The 20962-nt window shown below is 59.4% G+C and overlaps 2 protein-coding genes across 8 annotated transcripts in view; one reads left to right on the top strand and one right to left on the bottom strand.

The window, feature by feature from the left end:
• MYRF (myelin regulatory factor) overlaps positions 1 to 15580 on the top strand; it is a 34128-nt gene extending 18548 nt beyond the window's left edge. Inside the window, exons 7-27 of one of the 5 annotated variants that reach the window (XM_043871852.1) lie at positions 34 to 157; positions 2077 to 2272; positions 3848 to 3924; positions 4109 to 4219; positions 4814 to 4904; positions 5262 to 5462; positions 5726 to 5837; positions 6335 to 6444; positions 7304 to 7464; positions 7537 to 7609; positions 7711 to 7799; positions 8104 to 8172; positions 8599 to 8679; positions 8821 to 8906; positions 9016 to 9207; positions 9451 to 9702; positions 11193 to 11280; positions 11511 to 11585; positions 11942 to 12047; positions 13522 to 13596; positions 13779 to 15580. In XM_043871852.1, coding sequence (XP_043727787.1) covers positions 34 to 157; positions 2077 to 2272; positions 3848 to 3924; positions 4109 to 4219; positions 4814 to 4904; positions 5262 to 5462; positions 5726 to 5837; positions 6335 to 6444; positions 7304 to 7464; positions 7537 to 7609; positions 7711 to 7799; positions 8104 to 8172; positions 8599 to 8679; positions 8821 to 8906; positions 9016 to 9207; positions 9451 to 9702; positions 11193 to 11280; positions 11511 to 11585; positions 11942 to 12047; positions 13522 to 13596; positions 13779 to 13859 — 2450 coding nt within the window. In that variant the 3' untranslated portion in view covers positions 13860 to 15580. Of the gene's footprint in view, positions 1 to 33; positions 158 to 2076; positions 2273 to 3847; positions 3925 to 4108; positions 4220 to 4813; positions 4905 to 5261; positions 5463 to 5725; positions 5838 to 6334; positions 6445 to 7303; positions 7465 to 7536; positions 7610 to 7710; positions 7800 to 8103; positions 8173 to 8598; positions 8680 to 8817; positions 8907 to 9015; positions 9208 to 9450; positions 9703 to 11177; positions 11281 to 11510; positions 11586 to 11941; positions 12048 to 13521; positions 13597 to 13778 lie in introns of all 5 variants that reach the window. The other 4 variants (XM_043871830.1, XM_043871841.1, XM_043871866.1 and 1 more) reach the window with 4 other exon arrangements.
• A 1513-nt stretch (positions 15581 to 17093) lies between these two features.
• On the bottom strand, positions 17094 to 20873 carry TMEM258 (transmembrane protein 258). Of its 3 annotated transcripts, none has more exons than XM_043872503.1 (4): positions 20736 to 20873; positions 18859 to 18968; positions 17706 to 17842; positions 17094 to 17206 (listed from the first exon to the last, which is right to left on the bottom strand). In XM_043872503.1, the coding sequence occupies exons 1-3, from the start codon at positions 20736 to 20738 to the stop codon at positions 17716 to 17718; spliced, it is 240 nt and encodes a 79-aa protein (XP_043728438.1). In that variant the 5' UTR covers positions 20739 to 20873; the 3' UTR covers positions 17094 to 17206; positions 17706 to 17715. The 3 variants fall into 3 exon arrangements, with proteins under 3 accessions (XP_043728438.1, XP_043728428.1, XP_043728447.1); XM_043872493.1 differs by having other exon boundaries at positions 17734 to 17842; XM_043872512.1 differs by lacking the exon at positions 20736 to 20873 and adding an exon at positions 20572 to 20712 and having other exon boundaries at positions 17734 to 17842.
• Positions 20874 to 20962: the final 89 nt, after the last annotated feature.

The raw sequence follows: 20962 nt of genomic DNA, 5'->3' as shown, positions 1-20962 counted from the left end.
GGTTCAGGGCCCATGGCTGTTCCCTTTCTCCAGGTCTCCTGCAGGACAGTGACAGCCTCAGTGGCTCCTACCTGGACCCCAACTACCAGTCCATCAAGTGGCAACCACATCAGCAGAACAAGTGGGCAACACTGTACGACGCGAACTACAAGGAGCTGTGAGTGATTCGTGCCCGTCCCCTCAGTAAAGAATCTGCCTGCCAGTGCAGGAGACCCGGGTTCCATCCCTGGGTCGGGACGATCCCCTGGAGAAGGAAATGACAACCCACTCTGGTATCCTTGCCTAGAAAATCCCATGGACAGAGGAGCCTGGCGGGCTACCATCCATGGGGTCGCAAAAGAGTCAGACACAACTTAGCAACTAAACCACCACCACCCCTCCTGGTCATGCCATCTGGGCACCCCCAGCCCTGGCTTCAGGATCCTAGAGCAGAGCCGGAAGCACCCTAGGAACAAGATAGTCCCCTTTCACAGAAGAGCAGACGGGCTCGGGGCAGAGCTAGGACTGCCACTCAGGGCTCCTGATTCCTGAGCCGGCCCGAGGCCTCCTTAAGAAGGTGGTGTCGACCAGGGAGGGGCCAGTGGGGGCGAGTGTGTCAGCAGTGGGTGGAGAGGGGTGTTTTCTGGCTCCTCCTCCCCCTCCCCTCCCCCTCCGCATTCCAGGAAGGTAGCCGGAAGCTGAGTGTCAGGGAGGCCCTTCCAGCAAGCCCCCTCCCTGCAGGGGAGGGACCAGTGGGTGGGGGAGGACTGGTCAGAGGCTGCCCCAGCATTCCTAGCTCTGCTGCAGCACCCACCCATGCGGATTCAGCTTCCTGGGACCCGGCCAGGAGCACTCTGGGACCACTCCCCTCACTCCCACGGGAGGCCAGCGAGGGGTGAGAGCATGGCTCACCATCAGCGCACTTTGGACCTTGCCAGGCCTGGGCAGGGTATCCGAGACTTGCCTTCTCACAGCTAGTCCAGCCTCCTGGAGTTGGGGGTCCCAGGCTCTGTGGGGTTGTTAGCGCGAAGCCCTCAGGGCTGCGACAGGGAGCTGTCCAACTGATGTAGTGGCTAAAGGATCCTTTGAGGCCCTATCCAGGTGGCGGGGAGAGGTCTTTGGATGTCCAGCCCTAGGGCCTGGTCAGGACTCCCCCCCCCATTCCTACGGCCATACTTCTCAGGTCAGCCCTGCCACCCCAAGTCCCAAGGCCAGGAAGCTGGCACCTGAGGTCCCCCCATCAGTGCGGTCCAGGAACTTTCTGGGTGTTTCCTGGGTGGTCAGGCAGATAAGCGGAGCCCAGGGAGGGAGAAGCAGTGAGCCCTGCGTCTTCCCGTAGATGTTAGCCGGGCCCAAAGGCCTCTCCAAGTTTGGCAACATTCTCCCTGCCCAGCTTCCTCCAGGTAGGCCTAGGCATCGGGGGCACTGCTTGTGCCTGGGGACATGGGGGAAGGCGGGCCAACAGTCTCCCTGTTTCCTACCCCCTGGAGATCCCCCGAAGAGCCCAGACCTAGAACACCTTCCCAGCAACAGATGGGTAAACTGAGGCTGAGTCCAGGCTGCCCAGAGAGCCCCCTCCCCACCCGGTAGGAGCCAGGATGAGGATGTCTGGGGGCTTGAGCAAGCTGGTGGGCAGGGGCTGGGCCCGTGCAGAGCTGGCGCCTGGTTCCACCGTTTCCATGGCAACCAGCTGTCAGGCACAGTGAGGCTCCACAGACGCATCCCCTCTCACCCTGTCTCCCTGGAGGGAGGGGGCTTCGGGCAGCGTTCTGGGAAGAAGCCAAGTGTGGTGGGCTGTCAGGCCCCCTCGTCAGGAGCTCACTCCCATCCTAGGGTCTTGCCCAGCCTCCCCCATCACCGGGGCACAGTGGTCCCAGGCATGTAAGGGAAGGGTATTGGCCGAGGCATTGTCAGACCAGAGCTCAGATCCTCCTGGGGGGCTCAGTTTCCATTTCTGAGAAGTGGGAGCAATCCCGAGAGAGGTTTGAGGATGGGGGCACCAGGTAGGAAATTGGCTCGGGGACCCAGGCCACGGACGGGACAGGCAAAGCAGGCCCGGCTGGGGGGCCTCGGTCGAGTGTCCTCACCTGCCCCCAGGCCCATGCTCACCTACCGCGTGGACGCCGACAAGGGCTTCAACTTCTCGGTGGGTGACGACGCCTTCGTGTGCCAGAAGAAGAACCACTTCCAGGTGACGGTGTACATCGGCATGCTGGGCGAGCCCAAGTACGTCAAGACGCCTGAAGGCCTCAAGCCCCTGGACTGCTTCTACCTGAAGCTGCACGGAGTAAAGGCAGGTCTGGGGCTCGGCAAGGAGGGTGGGCAGGAGGCTGGGGGAGCCAAAAGAGCCTGAGGCCAGGTGAGTGTGTCCTGAGGAGGCTCCTGGGTGCTGAGTCCAGCCCCCTCTTCCCACCTGAACTCCGGTGCCTACCCCTTAAGGGTCATGTCCCCCAGCCCTCTTCTCGGTTCCGCTTCCCGTTTCCTTCTCTACCCTGTGACCCCAAGTCTGTGCCCCCAGCCAGGACCCCGCTCCTGACCCTGCCATCAGCTGCCTCAGTATAGCATCCCCAAAATGAACGCCCTGCAAACTTGCCCTTCCAGGCTCTTCTCTCCGGGAATTGGGCTCTGGGGCCCTGGTTACCCAAGCATGAATCTGGGACCTGCTTGCCCATCTCTCACCATGCACTAGTCCCCGCTCTGTCTCCTGGAACGTTCCACACCCTGGTCCCCTCCTCTCCTCCCCGCACCTCTGCCCAGACCAGGCCGGCCCCCTCCTTATCTGACCACCCACAGCTGGACTCCTGTTCCACCTGAGACGCAGGCGGGCCTGACATTCCCCATTCAAGGCCCCCAGGACCCCGTCTCCCCCATCCACCCCAGCAAGGCCCTGACTGCTAGGCTGAGCCATCAGAGGCTTTCGGGACCCCCATCCTCACCTCGGCCCTGGTTTGCTGTGCCCAGTCACAGCCCCCACCTCCCCCCAGGCAGCTCCTTCTCTGGGACACCCTCTGAACCCCGCTGCCTGCCTCCTCCCCTGGCTGACCACTCCTTGACCTTCGCCGTTTACTCTGCTGCCTCCTTGGGGACACCTGCCCTGAGGCCCATCTTGACGTGAGGCCCCTCCCTGTCCAGCACCTCCACGGTGGTGGTGGTTGATTTTGAGCCCATGAGCTCCCTGATGGCCTGGCCACGTGTGTCTCCGTCCGTGTCATGAGTGGGGCCTGGCCTTGCTGTGGCTCAGCTGGTGCTGTGGAGGGCTTGAGAGGCCTGGGAGTGGGATGGGGTCTGGGGAGTGTGGTTTTGGGTGTGACTGGGTGTTTGTGGATGGGCTTCCTGGTTGGCTCAGCAATGAAGGATCTGACTGCAGGGCAGGAGCCGCAGGAAACACGGGTTCGATCCCTGGGTCAGGAAGATCCCCTGGAGAAGGGAATGGCTACCCATTCCAGTATTCTTGCCTGGAGAATCCCATGGACAGAGTAGCCTGCTGGGCTACAGTCCTTGGGGTCGCAAAGAGTCAGACAGGGCCGAAGTGACTTAGCATGCACGCATGTGTGTTTGCGGAGGCTGATTTAGGATGTGTACTTGGAGATGGGTGGAGTGCGTGGATGTGAATTGGTGGCCAGCAAAGTTGCCTGTGTGCGTGCTCACGTGTGTGCACATAGGTGGGGAGAGTGGTGTGGGTGTGGGCCCATGGGGGCCACTGCGGTGTAGGAGAAGGCACAGGAGTCTATGGGCCGAGGGGAGGGTGGGCCTCAGTTCCCTCAGGAGCTCCCGCTGGGCTGGGCCTGGGCAGAGAGGCTGAGGAGGGCAGGACCAGGTGGGGAGACCCTGGGCCCTGAGGTGCCCTTGGCCTCTGCTCCTCCCCCAGCTGGAGGCCCTGAACCAGTCCATCAACATCGAGCAGTCGCAGTCGGACCGAAGCAAGCGGCCCTTCAACCCCGTCACGTGAGTGTCTGAGCTGTGTTGGGGGGGAGGTCCCCAGGACGGCTCCCCTGGCAGGAGCCAAGGAGGGTGGAAGGCACCCACAACCTGCCCCTCCCACACATTCCTGACCCCGGGGCTCCACCGCGGCCTGGCTCTCCGCAGCCCCCCTTCCCTGGCCCCTGAGTACCCTGCCCCTCCTCTGCAGGGTCAATCTGCCCCCCGAACAGGTCACGAAGGTGACTGTGGGGAGGCTGCACTTCAGCGAGACCACCGCCAACAACATGCGCAAGAAGGGCAAACCCAACCCCGACCAGAGGTGAGCGGGCTGCGCCCCTGCCCGGGAGCCCCTGAAGACCAGGGGCTGGAGGGTGTCTCCCCCCACCCCCAGCTTGCCAGGCACGGAGTCCCAGAGATTGACCCACTTCCCAGATGAGGGACCTGGGTTTCAGAGCCCTCCACCTCTTACGGATGGGAGAGCGGAAGCTGGCTTCCTAGCTGTTTCCGCCCCCTAGTGGAGACTCCGGTTCCTTCTCTGTAGTGCGGGCTTAGTCGCTTCAGTCGTGTCTGACTGTGCGACCCCAGGGACTGTAGCCCCGCCCAGGCTCCTCTACCCATGGAGATTCTCCAGGCAAGCATACTGGAGTGGGTTGCCATGCCCTCCTCCAGGGGGGTCTTCCCGACCCAGAGATCAAACCCACTTCTCTTCTGTCTCCGGCATTGGCAGGCGGGCTCTTTACCGCTAACTCCACCTGGGAAGCCCCTCCTCTGTAAGGTGGAGTGTTCATGCTCTCCTCCCAGGCGTCTGGGGGAGATGACCAAGTGCACTGTACATCTGACCCAGGAAGGCTGGTGGAGGTGGAAGGGGAATGGGGTGGGACCCTGGGCGCCTCTGAGACCCTCTTGTGTCCAGGTACTTCATGCTGGTGGTGGCCCTCCAGGCCCACGCACAAAATCAGAACTACACGCTGGCCGCCCAGATCTCAGAGCGCATCATCGTCCGGGTGAGGGCCACCTCCCCACAGGGGGCTGAGAGTCCTCCCCAGACCTGGGAGAAACAGCGCCCAGGAGAAATACAGGGTCCTCAGGGGTCAGGAGCTGGAGTGCTGATTCTGTGTGGCCCTGGGCAAGGCTCCCACCCTCTCAGGGCCAGTGTCTCCTTCACAATAAAGTGTGGAGGTGGCCAGGACCCGGTTGGTGGCTTTTCTGAAAGTTGCAGACAGTTTAAGGACAGTTTAAGCTGAGCATGGGGGTGAGGAGCTTCTGCTGGAGCTGGAGGGGTGGCTACGGGGTTTCCCCCTTTCCCAGGGCGCTGCACGTCCCCCAACCCCCAGGACTGATCCAGCCCCAACTCCTGCCAGGCCTCCAATCCAGGCCAGTTTGAGAGTGACAGCGAGGTGCTGTGGCAGCGGGCGCAGGTGCCGGACACGGTCTTCCACCATGGCCGTGTGGGCATTAACACGGACCGGCCGGATGAGGCGCTGGTGGTGCATGGCAACGTCAAGGTCATGGGCTCGCTCATGCACCCCTCTGACCTGCGGGCCAAGGAGCACGTGCAGGAGGTGGGGGCAGGGCCGGGGGCGGGGACTCCCTGAGCGGGGACAAGCCGGTGGCAGGGGCGGGCTGGGGGCGGGGCTGTCTTGTGGGCGGGGCCCGAGGGCGGGGCTCCAGGGGAAGGCCATGGAGGAGGCTGGCCCTGGGTCTCTGGATCCTGCCACGCTGGTGGTAGCAGGGTCTGCCCACCACCCCCACCCCCCCCCCCCACTCCTGCCACCGGACGGGCCCAGGAGGGGAGGGGTTCAGTTGGGCCCTGGCTCCCGCGCAGGTGGACACCACGGAGCAGCTGAAGAGGATTTCGCGCATGCGGCTGGTGCACTACAGGTACAAGCCGGAGTTTGCCGCCACTGCCGGCATCGAGGCCGCGGCGCCAGAAACCGGTAAAGATCTAGGGGCTGGGATCTGGCATCTGGCAACCCCGCCCCTGTCCCCTGTCCTCTGGAAACCCTGCTTCCAAGAACCCCTTCCCTCGACTCGTGGAACCCCGCCCCTGGGAATCCTGGCCCTCTGGGAGACCTGCCCCTGCACCTCACCCGGAGCCCCTGCACTTTGACACTGGAAGTCTGGCACTTCTGGCCCCGGTATCCCCGCTGCTCTGCTCCCTGGATGAATATTGCTTTTATTCTCCTGGATCTCTGTCTCCTTTCCCTTGTGGTCCGTCCTTCCGGGAGTCTGCCCCTAGCCCCGCCTACCCCGCGGAACCCCACACCTTGATCCCTGGAACTGCCACCCTGTCCCTGGGAAACTGCTCCAGGGCCTCCTGGGTCTCAGATTTCTGGCTCCCAGAATTTCACCCTCACCAGTCCCAGCCCCTGCCTACGTTATGGTGCTATGGGCAGTCCTCCCTCCAACACACTCTTGGCTTGTCCCTCCCCAGGTGTCATCGCTCAGGAGGTGAAGGAGATCCTGCCCGAGGCCGTGAAGGACACGGGAGATGTGGTCTTTGCCAATGGGAAAACCATAGAGAACTTCCTGGTGGTGAACAAGGTCTCTGGGTGGGGGAACTGGAAGGAGCCCAAGAGGCAGAAGGGTGGACCAGCTGGAGGGCATTCAGCACCACCCCCCACCCCCATAGAGACAGGGCACTGAAGTGCAGAGAGTCTGAGCATTCCCCCACCCCAGTCTTCTCTCATGCTGATTCTAGAGCCCCTTCCCCGCCCCACAGGGAGAGGTGGAGGTGGGAGATGAGGACTTGGCCCGTCTGTGGCTGTGTGATCAAGGGCAAGAGGAACCTCCTGAGAGTCATCTTCCTCTCCTGCAAAAGGCGGGAAACAGTTCCTCTTTACAGTCCCTCAGTTACAGCTGAGAACTTCTCATGCTATTTTGTTATTCACTTGCTCAGTCATGTCCGACTCTTTGTGGCCCATGGACTGCAGCACGCCAGGCTTCCCTGTCCTTCACCATCTCCCAGAATTTGCTCAAATTCATGTCCATTGAGTTGGTGATGCCATCCAGCCATCTCATCCTCTGTCATGGGGTTATGGCAAAGTTTAAACACGTGGTTTGTTGAGGATGATGTTTGTAACTTTCATGGCATGAGGCTGGGTGCCAGTGAGCATGTCTTACGTCTTGGCCTCTGCTGAAGTCTCAGACACCATGTCCATCAGAGGGGAAGACGGAGGCGGGAGGCTCTGAGGACCATGGGTTCTGATCACAGGTGGGGATAGGTGCAGAGGTGGGATGGTGTTCAGAGGCAGGAACAGGGAGCCGGGGAGCTGAGGCTGGATGAGAGGTGAGGCTGGCCGGGGTGGGGCTTCGAGGGCTCCCTCCTGCTCCCCCATGGGCCCGGGGCCCGGGGCTCCTAGGGGCTGACCGTGCCCTTGACACTGGCCATCGCCTGCGGCAGGAGCGCATCTTCATGGAGAACGTGGGTGCCGTGAAGGAGCTGTGCAAACTGACAGACAACCTGGAGACGCGCATCGACGAGCTGGAGCGCTGGAGCCACAAGCTGGCCAAGCTGCGGCGTCTCGACAGCCTCAAGTCCACTGGCAGCTCGGGCGCCTTCAGGTGGGGGCGTGGGCTGGGGGAGGGCCAGACCCCCTTCCCAGGGGCACCTCTGACCTGGTCCTCTTGCTGCAGCCATGCAGGGAGCCAGTTCAGCCGGGCGGGCAGCGTCCCCCACAAGAAGAGGCCCCCCAAGGTGGCCAGCAAGGTGAGGGTTGGCAGGATGGGGGGCAGGCTGGACTGGGGCCTCCCCATCCTCATGGCGCTCCCTAAGTCTGGGCCGTTGTCCCCTTTCCTCTTGGTCCTCAGTCATCATCTGTGGTCCCAGACCAGGCCTGCATCAGCCAGCGCTTCCTGCAGGGAACCATCGTGGCCCTGGTGGTGGTCATGGCCTTCAGGTGACTGGTCCTCCAGACTCTGGGGGTGGCTGGCTCGGGGCGTCGGGCTGCCCGCAGGCCCGGGCCTCGGGGAGCAGGAGGCCCTGGCCCAGGAGATGAAGTAGCTGAGCTCTCGGGCAAGGAGCAGGGGGCTGCCTCATCCTGTCTCCTCCTTCCCCCTCTCCTCGGGACTGGGGAGACCCACATACAGCCATCACTTTGGGAGCCTGTCCCCTGGGACCAAAACCCACAGGGCCCCATCCTGGGGAGAGGGCACTGGTCTGTGGCTCCGGCTCTAACAACAGCCCTTTCCTGTGGCTCCCAGCGTGGTGTCCATGTCCACACTCTACGTGCTGAGCCTGCGCACTGAGGACGACCTGGTGGAAAGTGATGGGTATGTCCCTGGAGGCCTGGCTGCCAGCCGTCACCAGGCCAGGTGGGGTTTGGCCAGGGTCAGAGGAGCCCTGGAGAATGTCTCCTGTAAAGGGGGCTCCACCTCAAGATCTCAGCCCGCTGGGGGTTTTTGGGGGGGTGGGGCGGGTGGTGGGTCAGAAGGTCCCCTGGTGTGGTGGGGAGGCAGCTGCTTTGCTGTCCTGCTGAAGCTGGTGTTGCTCCCTGGCCTGCTCAGGGCTTCTCCAGGTAGCTGGGCTTCCGAGGGGCCCTGGTTGGAGCAGAGGGTGGGGGAAGGAGGGCCAGGGTAGGGCCTTGGGCTCTTCTGCCCACTGTCACCCTCAGCCCTTGGGCCATCTTTGACCGTGTCTTCTCTCTCTCTCCTCCCCGTGCCTGTCCCCCGCCCCATTTCCTCTCTGCCGCCCCTTAGCTCTTTTGCCGTGTCTACTTCCTGTCTTCTGGCCCTGCTCCGGCCCCAGCACCCTGGGGGGAGTGAGGCCATGTGCCCATGGTACGTGTCTGGACCAAGCCTTCTCCCCACTGCCTCCTTTCTGCCTTCCCTGTCCACCTCCTCGCATCCCTCCCACTTCTCTGCGACTCCCAGCCCAGGCTCGCCCAGCCCCTCTGAGCTCAACCCACGCTTCCCCAGCAGGTCCAGCCAGAACTTTGGGACCACTCAGCTCCGACAGTCCCCCGTGACCACTGGGGTGCTGGGCCCACAGCCCTCTCTGCTGCTGGGTGCGTGCTGGGGGTGGGATTGGAGGGGGTAGGATGGGGAGCGCTGGGTGTGTCCTGGGCGGGGAGCTGTGCTGACCCCTCCAGCTCACACAGCCTCTGGTTTCCTTAGGTACCACCGGCCCGACCCGCTCAGCCCCAGCTCCAGCACTCCGCACCTTGGACCTGTGTTCTACCCGCCCCTGCCCGGTCATCTGCTGCTCCTCGCCCAGCCCCACCCCCTCCACCGACCCCAGTCTGGGCCCCAGCTTTAATCCCAGTCCTGGTCTCAGCCCTAGTCCCAGCCCCCCCACCAACCGCTCAGGTATGGCTCGCATGGGGCCCAGGGTTTGGCTTGAGGAGTTTTTACATGAGGCCTAAGAAAGGCCCCAAGGACCCGTTAGCGGGAGGGTCTGATCTCCTGGAGCCCAGAATAAGGTTGTGGAAAAAGATTGAGTGTGGGAGATTGTGAGATGGGAGTGACCTGGAGTCCCAAGGGGCCCTCGAGACAGCTAGATAGGAGGCTGCCCATGCCCTCCTCTCAGCCTGGGCCTGTCTCTCTCCACAGGCCCCAGCCAGATGGCCCTTCTGCCGGTCACCAACATCAGAGCCAAGTCCTGGGGCCTGTCAGCCAATGGCATTGGCTACTTCAAGCATCCAAAGAGCTCGAACCCCGTGGCCAGCCCTGTGGTCCCCTTCCCTGGGGGCCAGGGCAAAGCCAAGAACGGCCCCAGCCTTGGTCTCCATGGCCGGGGCCGCCGATCGGCTCCTGAGCCTGGCCTGAGCCCTGCTCAGCCCACTCAGGCCCAGGGTCAGCCAGGTACCTGCCCTACCCTTTGCCCAGTTCAACCCAGCCTTGTAGGGCTCATTGGCCGGGGCCCATCTCAGCCCATCACTAGACTCCCCAGGTGCAGAGTCGTCAGTCCACATTCACTGAACGTGACTGAGTTCCAGGAATCAGGTCAGGCTGATTCTGTAGCCTTGTATCGATGGCCTTGGTTAATCCTCAGAATACTCCCATGAGAACGGAATCGTCCCCATTGTTCACACAAGGAGATGGAAATTTGGGTGAAGTGACTTCCTGGGATCATACAGTCTGTTAGCAGCAGAGATGGAATTTGATCCCACATCTGCCTGGCTCCTTCTGTGTCACCCTGCCAGGGCAAGGAGGGTGCTGTGGTCCCCCCAGTTTTCCAAACCTCAAACTTTTGGTTTTAATGAAGCTGCTGCTGCTGCTAAGTCGCTCCAGTCGTGTCCGACTCTGTGCGACCCCATAGACGGGCAGCCCACCAGGCTCCCCCATCCCTGGGATTCTCCAGGCAAGAACACTCTAGTGGGTTGCCATTTCCTTCTCCAACACATGAAAGTGAAAAGTGAAAGTGAAGCTAGAGGACCCTTTACTGGATTCGTTTTCAAACTGGGTGTCTCCGAACTTCCCCCACCCTCCACCCCAGCTGCCTAGGAGGTTGAAGGGGAGGCTGAGAACCTTCCTGGTTTCAACCAGGCACCTCTGGCTATCGGTACTGGGCCTCCTCATCAGCTTTCATTTGATGGGTTTTGTGGCTTAAAAAAAAAAAAAGCTTCGAAACTGGTTTGCTGAGATTAAAGTTCAAAGTGATGGGGAAACCCCACAAGGCAGACGCTCACCAGGCACCATTTGCTGGGCCCCTGCTCTAGGGTTGGCTCTCTGTACAGGGCACCCGGGGGTGATGGAGATGGATGAGCCCTGCTCCCAAGGGCTCACAGACACGAAACAGCAGTGTGGCAAGGCTCCCCTCACCTGTCCTGAGGGGACACAGAGGCGGCTTGGTGACTGGGGAGGGCACGGAGTCTGGTTTGAGGTGGGGAAGTCATCAGGGGAGGCGTCCCTGAAGGAGGTGACATGGAAGTTGAATCTCTGAAGGACAGGGGATTTGTGTATGGGAATACTACCATGGCTGATTTCAAGCTACCAACTTGACATCCCTGAGCCCCGAGTTGGGGAGAAACGTGCAGTCAGGAGCAGAGTCCTAAAGAGTGGGCTCCCGGACGCTCCTGGCAGGGGGTGTGGAAGACCCATCCCTGCTCCTGGGTGTTCTGGGTCCGTCAAGGAGGCAGACCTCGGGCTCATGGGAACTGGGGAGTCCTGGGGCTGCTGGGGAAGGTGGTGGTGTGACCTCAGTCTAAGTGGGAGCTGGAAAGAATAACCTGAAACTTCATGCTAAAGTGTGAATGACTGATCCAACTCAGGCAAGGGAAGATTTGACTCCTTCTCATTTGTGTCCTGACTTGTCACCCTCCTTTCTGCTCCAACAGCCTCTCTCCTTGCAGACCCAGTGCCATCCCTGACCTCCATCCAGGTGCTGGAGAATTCGATGCCCATTACTTCCCAGTACTGCGCTTCAGAGGATGCCTGCAGGTAGGCTCGGCTGCCTCCCTACATGCCCCCAGGACAGGTTCCCTTGGGTGACATGAGCCCAGGGGACAGGATCTTGCTCCCCTCAGGGAGGAAGTTCCCTCACAAGGCGGGGCAGCCCCTTCCAGGCCCTCGAAGGGCTCCCCTCTAGTCTGGGGGCTGAGGAATTGATGGGCGTTGGGGGTGGGGTGGCAGGGTGCCCTTGGGCTGAGGAGCCAGCTTGGCCCTTTCAGGCCTGGAAACGTCACCTACCACATCCCCGTCAGCAGCAGCACCCCCCTGCACCTCCGCCTGACCCTGCAGATGAAGTGAGTGCCGGTGCGGGGGATGGGGGTGCAGTGGTCCTGGAGATCTGGGGGAGGGGGGGCCCTGAGAGGGCTGCCGGCTCTCCTGCCCGCTGCATGCTTCACTGGCTGTGTGACCTGGCAGTGTCCGGGCCTCAGTTGCTCATCTGTGAAATGGGCTGTGAAGAGCGTGCAGGATGGGGGATGGGAAGGGGTCTGTAGCCATCAAGGGCCTTGACGGCTGCACCTCGTTGACTGGCCGAGAGGAGTCAGTGGCCAGTTTCTGTGGGGAGAGGGAGGCCGAGTGGAGGGCTGGCTGGGAGGGGGCTGGGGTGGAGGAGCTCGGAACCCCAATTCCCCGCTGACTGGGCCTTCCCCAGCTCCTCGTCCCCCGTGTCCGTGGTGCTGTGCAGCCTGATGTCAAAGGAGGAGCCGTGCGAAGAGGGGGGCTTTCCACAGAGCCTTCACGCCCATCAGGACACCCAGGTACGGGGCGATGGGGAACCCGTGGGCCAGCCAGGCCGGAGCTTCCTCTCCCCGGCACAACTGAGCCCCCAAGTGGGCGAGGAGTGGGAGCCAGGGCAGAGCAAAGGCGTCTCCACAAGGGACCCTTTGGGACCTGGGCCTCTGTGCCCCAGGGAGGGGGTGTGCACGCATCCCTCCATGGCGAGTGTCTCCCAGCCCTGCCCTGCCCAAGGCCTAGCCTGGTGGAGACAGAGGGCGTCCTGGGAGCCCGGCAGGGAGGGCTGACCTTGTCTGGTCGCAGGGTCAGGATGCCTGCCTGTAGGTCGTGCTTGATTTAAGACGAGACCTGAAGGACGATATGGGATGAGCGGGGGGAAGGAAACGGGACAGCGTCCCAGGAGTCGGGGAACAGCGTGTTCAGCGGCCGGGCCACCAGCGAGAGCACGGCACGCCGGCAGAGTTGGAAACATGGCGACAGTCGTGCCTCAGCGGAGCCAGGGAGGCTAGACCTCAGGCTCGGGCGGGGGTGGTGACCCGGTCCCATCTGTGACTTTGGAAGGTCTTGGGCTGCCTGGAGGGGGCTGCCTCCTGGTCTGGGAACCAGGCGGCTGGGACCCAGTCACTGTCTGGCTCCTCTCTGGTCACATGACACTCAGCACATGTTAAGGCAGTTTCTTCTCACCGATTCGTGTGTTTATTCAATCAGTATTTCTTGGGGCCTCCCCTGTCCCTGACCCTGGGCTGGGCCCAGCTGAGGGGAGCCAGAGATGGGGTAGAAACAGACCTCACCTTCCAAGAACGCAGTCCCTCGCCAATGAGAAAAGAGGTGCAGAAGTAACTTGTGTAGAGGATGGAGTGCTGAGAGCCCTAAAGAGGCTCAGGCCCCGGGGCCCGGCAGACAGGGGAGAGCAGAGAGGGGTGAACCCCAGCTTGGCCACATGTCGCCGTGGGAGTTTAGGCAGATAACTCAGCAGTGTCCTCATCTGTAAGCAGCACCTCCTCAGCGGCGTGTAGCGAGGACGGGCTTAGTGAAACACGTCCATGGGCCCGGAGCACAGTGGTGAGGGAGGGCAGTGAGACAGGAGGCCGTGGACCCTCAGGGCCGGGCACAGGGCATGCAGATAAATGGTGGCCCCTGCTGCTCCCCAAAGCAGAACTTGTGCCCTCCAGCCTCTCCTGATTTCTGCTTCTCCCCTCTTGTGGCTCAGCTGGTAAAGTATCCGCCTGCATGTGGGAGACCTGGGTTTGATCCCTGGGTTGGGAAGATCCCCTGGAGAAGGGAAAGGCTACCCACTCCTGTATTCTGGCCTGGAGAATTCCGTGGACTGTATAGTCCATGGGGTCACAAAGAGTCGGACACGACTAAGCAACTTGCACTTTCCTTTGTAAAACCTGCTACAGAGCCCAGGGCTGCGATGGCCATGGCGAGGGATGCAGGTTGTGGGGGTTGGGGGTCTGTGCCGCTGTCCTGACCCCTCTTCCTCTCCCTCCCCAGGGCACCTCCCACCAGTGGCCAGTAACCATCCTGTCCTTCCGCAGATTCACCTACCACTTCCGGGTGGCATTGCTGGTGAGCAGGGCACTCCACCTCCCTGAGACATTCAGTGTGGGGCTTGGGGGAGAAGTGGGCGGGGGCGTTGGAGAGCACATGGTGGGACTTGGGGCAGAGTCAGGCGATGATCGTCAGCAGGGGGACCGCCTCCTGCCTGACCCTGGAGGCACTTCACTGGTTTCCCCTGCCCTTCCACCCAGGGTCAGGCCAACTGCAGCGCGGAGGCCCCGGTCCGGCCGGCCACGGACTACTACTTCCACTTCTACCGCCTGTGTGACTGAGGTGCCCTCTGGAGGCAGCACCACACCAGGGCCCGGGGGTTCCCGGGCGCCCCTTCCACACTGGATGCAATGGTGTTACACTGGAGCCCGCCGCTGGCACTTCTTTGGAGACTGAGCCGGCTTGGCCCTCCCCGTGCCTGGTGAAACTGGAAGTCCTCACACTGGAGCTGCTGTTCCCGCTGGTGGCACCCCCACACCACGGATGGAGCTGGAGAGAGACCTGCCGGGCCCAATTCACGTCTATCCAGACACGGCCGATGTAGGCCTGGTGATGTCAGGTGCCCCAGAAGCGGGAGAAGCTGTGACTCTGTCCAGAGCCCACCCTCCCTGCCTCCCCTTCTGCCACTGGGAGCTGTCCCTCTTTGGGGAGAGCACCTGTCCACCTTTGGTATTGGCAGGGGCTTGGCTCAGAGACCTGGCCGAGTCAGGAGTCGGTGGAGGGCGGACAGCCCTGTCTCAAAGCTGCTCCCTGGGGAGGGTTAGGGAGCGGACGTTTTAGGGTTTGACTGTTACTGGACTCGGACTTCTAAGCTTTAAGCGTGGCCCAGGAGGTCTCTTCTCCCTGGAAGAGCTTGGCTCCAAGAGCTCCCAGGGCAGCTGAAGCCGGCCCTGGATGGGCTGGCGACTGACCATATGCCTTCTCTATACACTCAGTGCCTGGCCGAACCAGGGGCGGGGCCAGCGGGCCAGGTAAGCCTTGGACCCTAGAACCTGGAGTATCCCAAAGGGAAGTTCCCTGTACAGCCACACAGCCTGGGCTCCAGGGAGCTTCCACTGGTCTCTGAGCAGAGGAGCCGGAATCCCTGCACGGCAGCAGGCTGGTCTTGGCTGGTGGATGAGTGGATGCAAATAGCTTTTGCTGTTATTAATGAAGTAATTACTAAAATGCACTTAAATCAGGGCAGAAGTAGAAGAATGGAGATGGAGAGTCCCGAATGGGCCAGAGCTCTGGGGGACACTTAAAAGGCAGGGCCCTGGCTCTGATCCGTCCCTGGGTGCCTCGAGACACCCACCCCACTCCGACCAACAGGACAGGCCTCTTCCCCCTCTCCTGTCTGCTGGTGGCCTCACTTTCCCAGATCAAGGGCCCCATGCTGGGCTCGGCCAGCCAGGCTGGGGGCCCTGTTCTTGGCAGTAGGCCCCAGTTCTGCCCATCCTCTCTGGAGCAGAGCAGTGAGTTTGGGTTACTGAAATCTTATCTCAAGTGCCAACATTAACCTTTCTTAGTGGGTATCTAGACCCTTCTGAGGCCACAGCCAGGCTCATGGAAGGAGTGGAAATCACTGCGCAGTGTCTGCCGAGGGTTCAGAAATGGGGACAGAACTGCCGTCCTCGCCTGGTGATGTTCTGCTGCCTCTTTGGGAGCCAGGCCTTGCCCCTCCTGCCTCTCATTCTCAGCTTTGAGTGGGAGCCTTTCAGGGGAGACCTGAATCCTGAAGAAGCCTAGGAACCATGGGCCCCGTTCTGCTACAGACATCAAGCACTTGTCCACACTGGCGGGATGGGGGGTAGCCAGGATACCTCACCTCCCAGCCCCTCCGCAGTGGGATTCCACGCCCTTCTGACATAGGAATTAAGACAGTTCCCCACACCACTGCTTCCCTGGTAGCTCACCTTGTAAAGAATCCACCTGTAATGCAGGAGACCCCCTGTTCGATTCCTGGATCAGGAAGGCCCTCTGGAGAATAGGCTACCCACTCCAGTATTCTTGGCCTTCCCTGGTCTTCAGCTGGTAAAGAATCCGCCTGCAATGTTGGAGACCTGGGTTCAATCCCTGGGTTTGGAAGATCCCCTGGAGAATGGAACGGCTACCCACTCTAGGATTCTGGCCTGGAGAATTCCATGGGGTCACAGAGTCGGGCACGACTGAGCGACTTTCAGGTCGCCACACCACACAGGTGGCTGAGCCTTACGTAGCACTACTGTTCTTTCCCCTCTGCGGGAACCCTCCCTAAATGCCATAAACCTGCCGAGCCTTGCCCCCTGTGATAGGATTCTGGGGCTTCCTCAGTGGGGCTGTAGGCTTCTTGGACCACAGCCCCTGAACTGGAGTTAAAGTGCTTAAACTGGAAAGTGACCCTCCACTGCCCCCTGGAGCCACTTGGACACAGCATCGCTCCAATCTGGTTAGCAGCTGGTTGTTTCCATGCCTGGGGAGGGGGTCCTCTGTGTGGAGGCTGGGGCCAAGTAGGGGCTCCAAGCTGCTCAAGGTGGGGGGGTGGGGAGGGGGTCAACCTTGGACCAAAGTTGCCTTAAGCCCAGGGAGGTAAAAGGGCTTCAGGAAAGGCCAGTGGGCCACCTGCTGGGAGCTGACAGCTGCCCAGTGGGTGCTGCTGAGGGGGTGTCTTGGCTCTATCCCCTACCCGTGGTCCAGCAACCCACCCCTCCCTTCCTCTCTCCCGTTTGGCATTGACTTCTGTAGCCATTGGGCTAATCTCCCCAAGCTTCAAGCTGTATATAGGGCCTCTCAATGCACAAGCACCCCCGCCCATGTTACAGCCCCCAAGAAAGCCTGCATGTGCATAGCGCACCCCCTCCCTCCCACGTAACTGCCCCCCGCCACCCTGCCCCTAGCTCTGACTCATATTTATCGTACCAGCTCTGACTCGAGCGGGCAGAGGGAAGCGGCCCCAGGCCTGCTTGCTTCCTGTCCCCTGTTCTTTTCTGAAGTAAATATACATATATAAATAAATGTATAAATACTGCTTTGTATCTGAGCTTGCTTCCTGTCTTCTTGAGATTGTTCTGGGGCAGGGTGGGGGTGGGGGGAGGATGGGGTCATCTGTGGGGCTGGGGCCACGTGGAGCCCCTGAGCCTGATGGATGCTCTGTACGCCATTATCCCTCGTAGCTTCAGGCGTGGGAACAGGATGCGGTAGCCCCTTCCCCTAGCCACACCCCACAGACCTACTGCTGCCCGACCTGGGTTAGAAGGAGCCACCTTAGGGACAAGCTGAGCCTTTTGAGGGTCCCTGGCTATACTTAGAGGAGGGGACTGGCCCCGGGACAGACTTGACTGGTGCGGGTTCCTAAGGAAGTTTACTCTAGAAGCGCAGAAGAGGACAGGCTCAGTGCCTTCCTGTCCACAAGAAGCCCTCAATTCTAGGGATAAGACACTCCCCACACTCCCCTCCTAGGCAGAGCGCAGGGCTTCCCAGCCACAGGAACCATCTAGGAGGCAGCAGAGACACAGGAAGGGGAGGGACTAGGGAACCATGAGTCCCAGCACCAGACAAGCTGTCACATCTGCCTTTATTGTGAGAAACAGGTGGGACACTTCCAGCAACAGTAAAATAAAAAAAATTAATTTACAAAAGCAGGGATTCAGTGAAGCTGCCTGGTTGGAACCTGAAAGAGAAGGGGATCAGAATGAGAGCAGGGACCCATCTTTCCATCACCTTCCCTCACACAACCCCTCCACCAAGTGACCAAACATCAGTAAAAATTTATCTCAATGACTGAGAACGCTGAAACTGACTAAAACGGAACTCCTGGCAGCAAGTCCCGGACCCTGGCCCACCGCCTGGCCACTTGCCGATGGCTTCCCAGCCACTGTTCATGATGTGTAAGAACACAGAAGTGGAACCATGTGAAGCCTGCGCCCACAGCCCAAGGCAGTACATTCCAGCGCCAGACCCAGGTCAGACAGTGTGGAGACCTCAGATCTGACACAGGTCCTGCTCGGCTCAGATTCCCACCAGGGGACAGGGAAAGAAGCCCATGTGTCCGGTGTCCCTATCCTTTCTGCCCAGTCTGTCTCCATCAGCCAAGGGGGCACGCGGGCCTGAGGACCCTGATGTGGGTGTGGGGAGGTTTCTCCAGCATCCCACCCTGTCACCGCTCTCACCCTTGGGAGCTCATATGTAGATGCCGACCCAGAGCAGCAGGAAGAGGACTCCAAAGCCCATGAAGAGTGAGGCCACCAGGGAGATGAGGAGCTCTTTGTAGATGTCCCGGGTGTACTTGGTGGACGTGACCTCATAACTGGCCGGGCAATTAAGGAGAAGCAAAGGTGTGGACAATGCAGGGCAGGGAACCTGGCCAGGGCATCTCTGGGAGAAAGGTTTGCACTGAGGGCTTTCCAGGAGGCTGGTCTGGCTCCGTGCAGCTGGGCAGGGGGGTCCAAGAGATAACCTAGACCCTGGCGCTCCTACTGTTGGGGCCAGTGTGAAGAAAGCAGGAGAGACTCCATCTTGAAGCCTGTCATCCATCCTAAAGACAGGATGTGAACCCTGCCCAAGAGGGAGGAAACCACTGCTAGTGGAAACCAGGTCTGGTGACTTCCCTCCCTACAGATGGCAAATGGAGAATGAGGTTGGGCAGCCCCTGTTAGATTAACCATGGAGACATCCCCCCTTGATGTATAATCATTGTTCGCCGCCCCCCACCCCCACCCCCGTAACCTTGTTTGTTTGTTCTCCTAGCACTTACTTGTTGTGAAACTCAATCATACACAACAAAGGGATTGCTAATATGTAACCAGTAAAGTAGTGGGGAGTATAAAACTGGGCCTCTCAGAAACATCAGGGGCCTTGTTGGGAACTGATTCCCCTTGGACCTGCTGGCGTAATAAACTGTACTCCGCTGTCTTGAGTGTCCTCTGAGGTGTGCTTTGCGACTCCAGATTCCACAACACCCTTCAACCACCCAAGGTCACATAGCTAATGAGCAGCAAAGCTGGGACTAGCCCTCTGATCTCCTGACACCTGAGTATATCACTCCTTATAACACTTCTCAACTTCAGGTACCGTGCCCAGCCTCCAGTCCAGCCAGGCCCTCTGCTTACTATGAAGCCTGAAGAGCAACTGAGCTCACCTGAACTTGGAAAATAAGGCCACAACCTGACTTTGGATGGCAATGGCCCTTACCCCTTAACCTCCTGACTGTCCTGCTTCCCCACGCCAGAACAAAACTGGCTGGGTGCCTGTACCCAGTGTAGTTCCTCCCTCCAGTTCCCACATCACTAACTCTGGCCCACTGGCTGCTCAGTCAAAGGATACACGAAGAACCAGGCGGTGAAGAACATGCCAATGGCCAGCAGCACCACGGTCAGGTGGGGAAAGACAGCCGGGTTCACGGGGCTGGTGTATCTGCTCATGGCCTCAAGTTCCTAGGGGAAGGCGTGAGATCAGAGCCACTGAAGGATCCCAAGACTTCAACCTCGGAGGACTATGGGGTTATCAGAGCCTCGTGCTGCTGTGACTGCAAGAAGCTTAATTCAGCCTGAGAGTCAGGGACATCCTTCCCGGTTCCTTTGACAGAACCACTGTCAAATGATACCTTTTGGGAATGACAACGATTATGATGGCATCTTAAACTAAGGTGGCGCTTTGTCTTTTCAGTAGGAGATGAGAAGGGCAGCTAAAAGTCAGAGGCTGAGACACACAAGGGGACTGATTAGCTACAGATCAATAGTCCTCAACTTTTTTCTTTTTTTTGGTTGCACCATGCAGCTTGTGGGATTTTAGTTCCCTGACCAGGGAATTGAACCTGCATTCCCTGCATTGAAAGCACAGAGTCTTAACCACTCAACTGCCAGGGAAGTCTGGTCCTTAACATTTTCTGAGGCCACTGATCATCATGGGGAAAAAAAAATACATGATGAAAGGTCTGGACTCTTTGCCTGGGACAAATCACATACAAGAAAAAGTTTGTGGGAGGGGTGAGTCCCTTCACTGTTCACCTGAAACTATCATAACTTTTTTAATTGGTTACACCCCAAGACAAAATAAAGTGCTTTTTTTTTTTTAAAAAAGAAAAAGTTTGCTTATGATTTTAGGAGCTTTATGGACCCATGTCTGTAGACACCAAGCTCAGAATCCCAACTGAAAGGCAGACTCTGAACTGGTCCAGAGTCTGCCTCAACTTATAATTCTCTATTCTTCCCACTACACAATTAAGGAATCTCGGGATCTGCAAACAAAAGACATAAGTCAAAATTCTGACTCTACTAAATACCAGGAATCTCAGTAAGTGATTATAATATCTCTCTCACAAGGTTGATGTATGATTTAAGACAAACGTCACAGCATCTAACTCACTGCCTGGCATAGAGTTGTTGCTCAATAGGTGTTTGTTTCCTTCCCAAGGTTATAGGGAAGATCATGAGCTAATGCTTGTGAAAGAGGGCTGTAAAAGTAAAGTTCCGTACAAATGTTAATTTCCATTGTCACCCACCAGCCAATGTTTAAATCCAGAACATAACAACTCTAGACAAGTAAACTGAGCCCATTGTTCTAAGAGACACTGGAATTCAAATCAGTAAACATTTATGCCCCCCCTATAAACGATAAAGACAATAGCTGCCATTGAGCCTCCAATTGCAGGCCCTGTGTTTGGCTCTGGGAATACAAAGATGAATAGACATCATCCCAGGGCTAGAGGCACGTCAGATGGTGGTCACTAGGAGGCGTGGCAGATAACAAAGAAGTCCATGACACGTGGCAAGAGGGCTGTACATAGGTTGTGGGGGCTCCCAGGACAGAGCGGACAAGTGCCCGAGACAGCTGGAAGTGCCTCACCAAGAAGGTGACTTTTGCCCAGCGCTGGGTAGTATGAGTACGAGTTCCACAGCAGGGAGAAACTTGTCAGATAGAGGTAACAGTTTGACCACAGGTAACAGAGCTAAATGCTGGAAGGTATTAAAAAATGCACTCACGCTCCTCATCCTTATAAATTGCGAGATCAGAAGCCCACTGAGATCAAAACCTTACCTAAGGAGTCAGCCCCTTCCCCGCCCCTCAGTCCAAATCGAAGGATCCAGGGTCCTCCCGCCCTCTAGATCTCGGGCACCTGACGCCTCTGTGAGAGAAACAGGCACAGGACGGAACTCGGAGTTCCCCAGAGCCCCGTGCGGAACTCCCCTCAACCCTCTCACCATTTTGCCGGGCACAGGATAATCCGCCACTCCGCCACCGGAAGAACACGTCGGCAGGAGCAGGCGCGCTGTTCAACCGGAAGAGGAAATGCAGCCACGCGGGTGGCTCTGTGGGACTTGTAGTCCCGTGGTTTCGGGTGTGGCGGGATCTGGGGCCTTCGGGAGCCCGGGGTGGAGTAGCGGCAAGCAGTGGAGAAGGGTAGGGTCAGGTCCCAGAGCAGGTCCGT

The sequence above is a fragment of the Cervus elaphus genome, chromosome 2 (genome assembly GCF_910594005.1).
Source record: "Cervus elaphus chromosome 2, mCerEla1.1, whole genome shotgun sequence".
Classification (NCBI taxonomy): Eukaryota; Metazoa; Chordata; class Mammalia; order Artiodactyla; family Cervidae; genus Cervus; species Cervus elaphus.
This window is presented reverse-complemented; position numbering and strand designations above follow the sequence as displayed.

Coding starts and splice junctions, on each gene's coding strand:
- TMEM258 (XM_043872493.1), bottom strand. Junction 17,843..18,858: donor TTCACCGCCTGGTTCTTCGT/GTATCCTTTGAC, acceptor TTGCCCGGCCAG/TTATGAGGTCACGTCCACCA. Junction 17,207..17,733: donor TCCTCTTCCTGCTGCTCTGG/GTCGGCATCTAC, acceptor CTTCTCTTTCAG/GTTCCAACCAGGCAGCTTCA.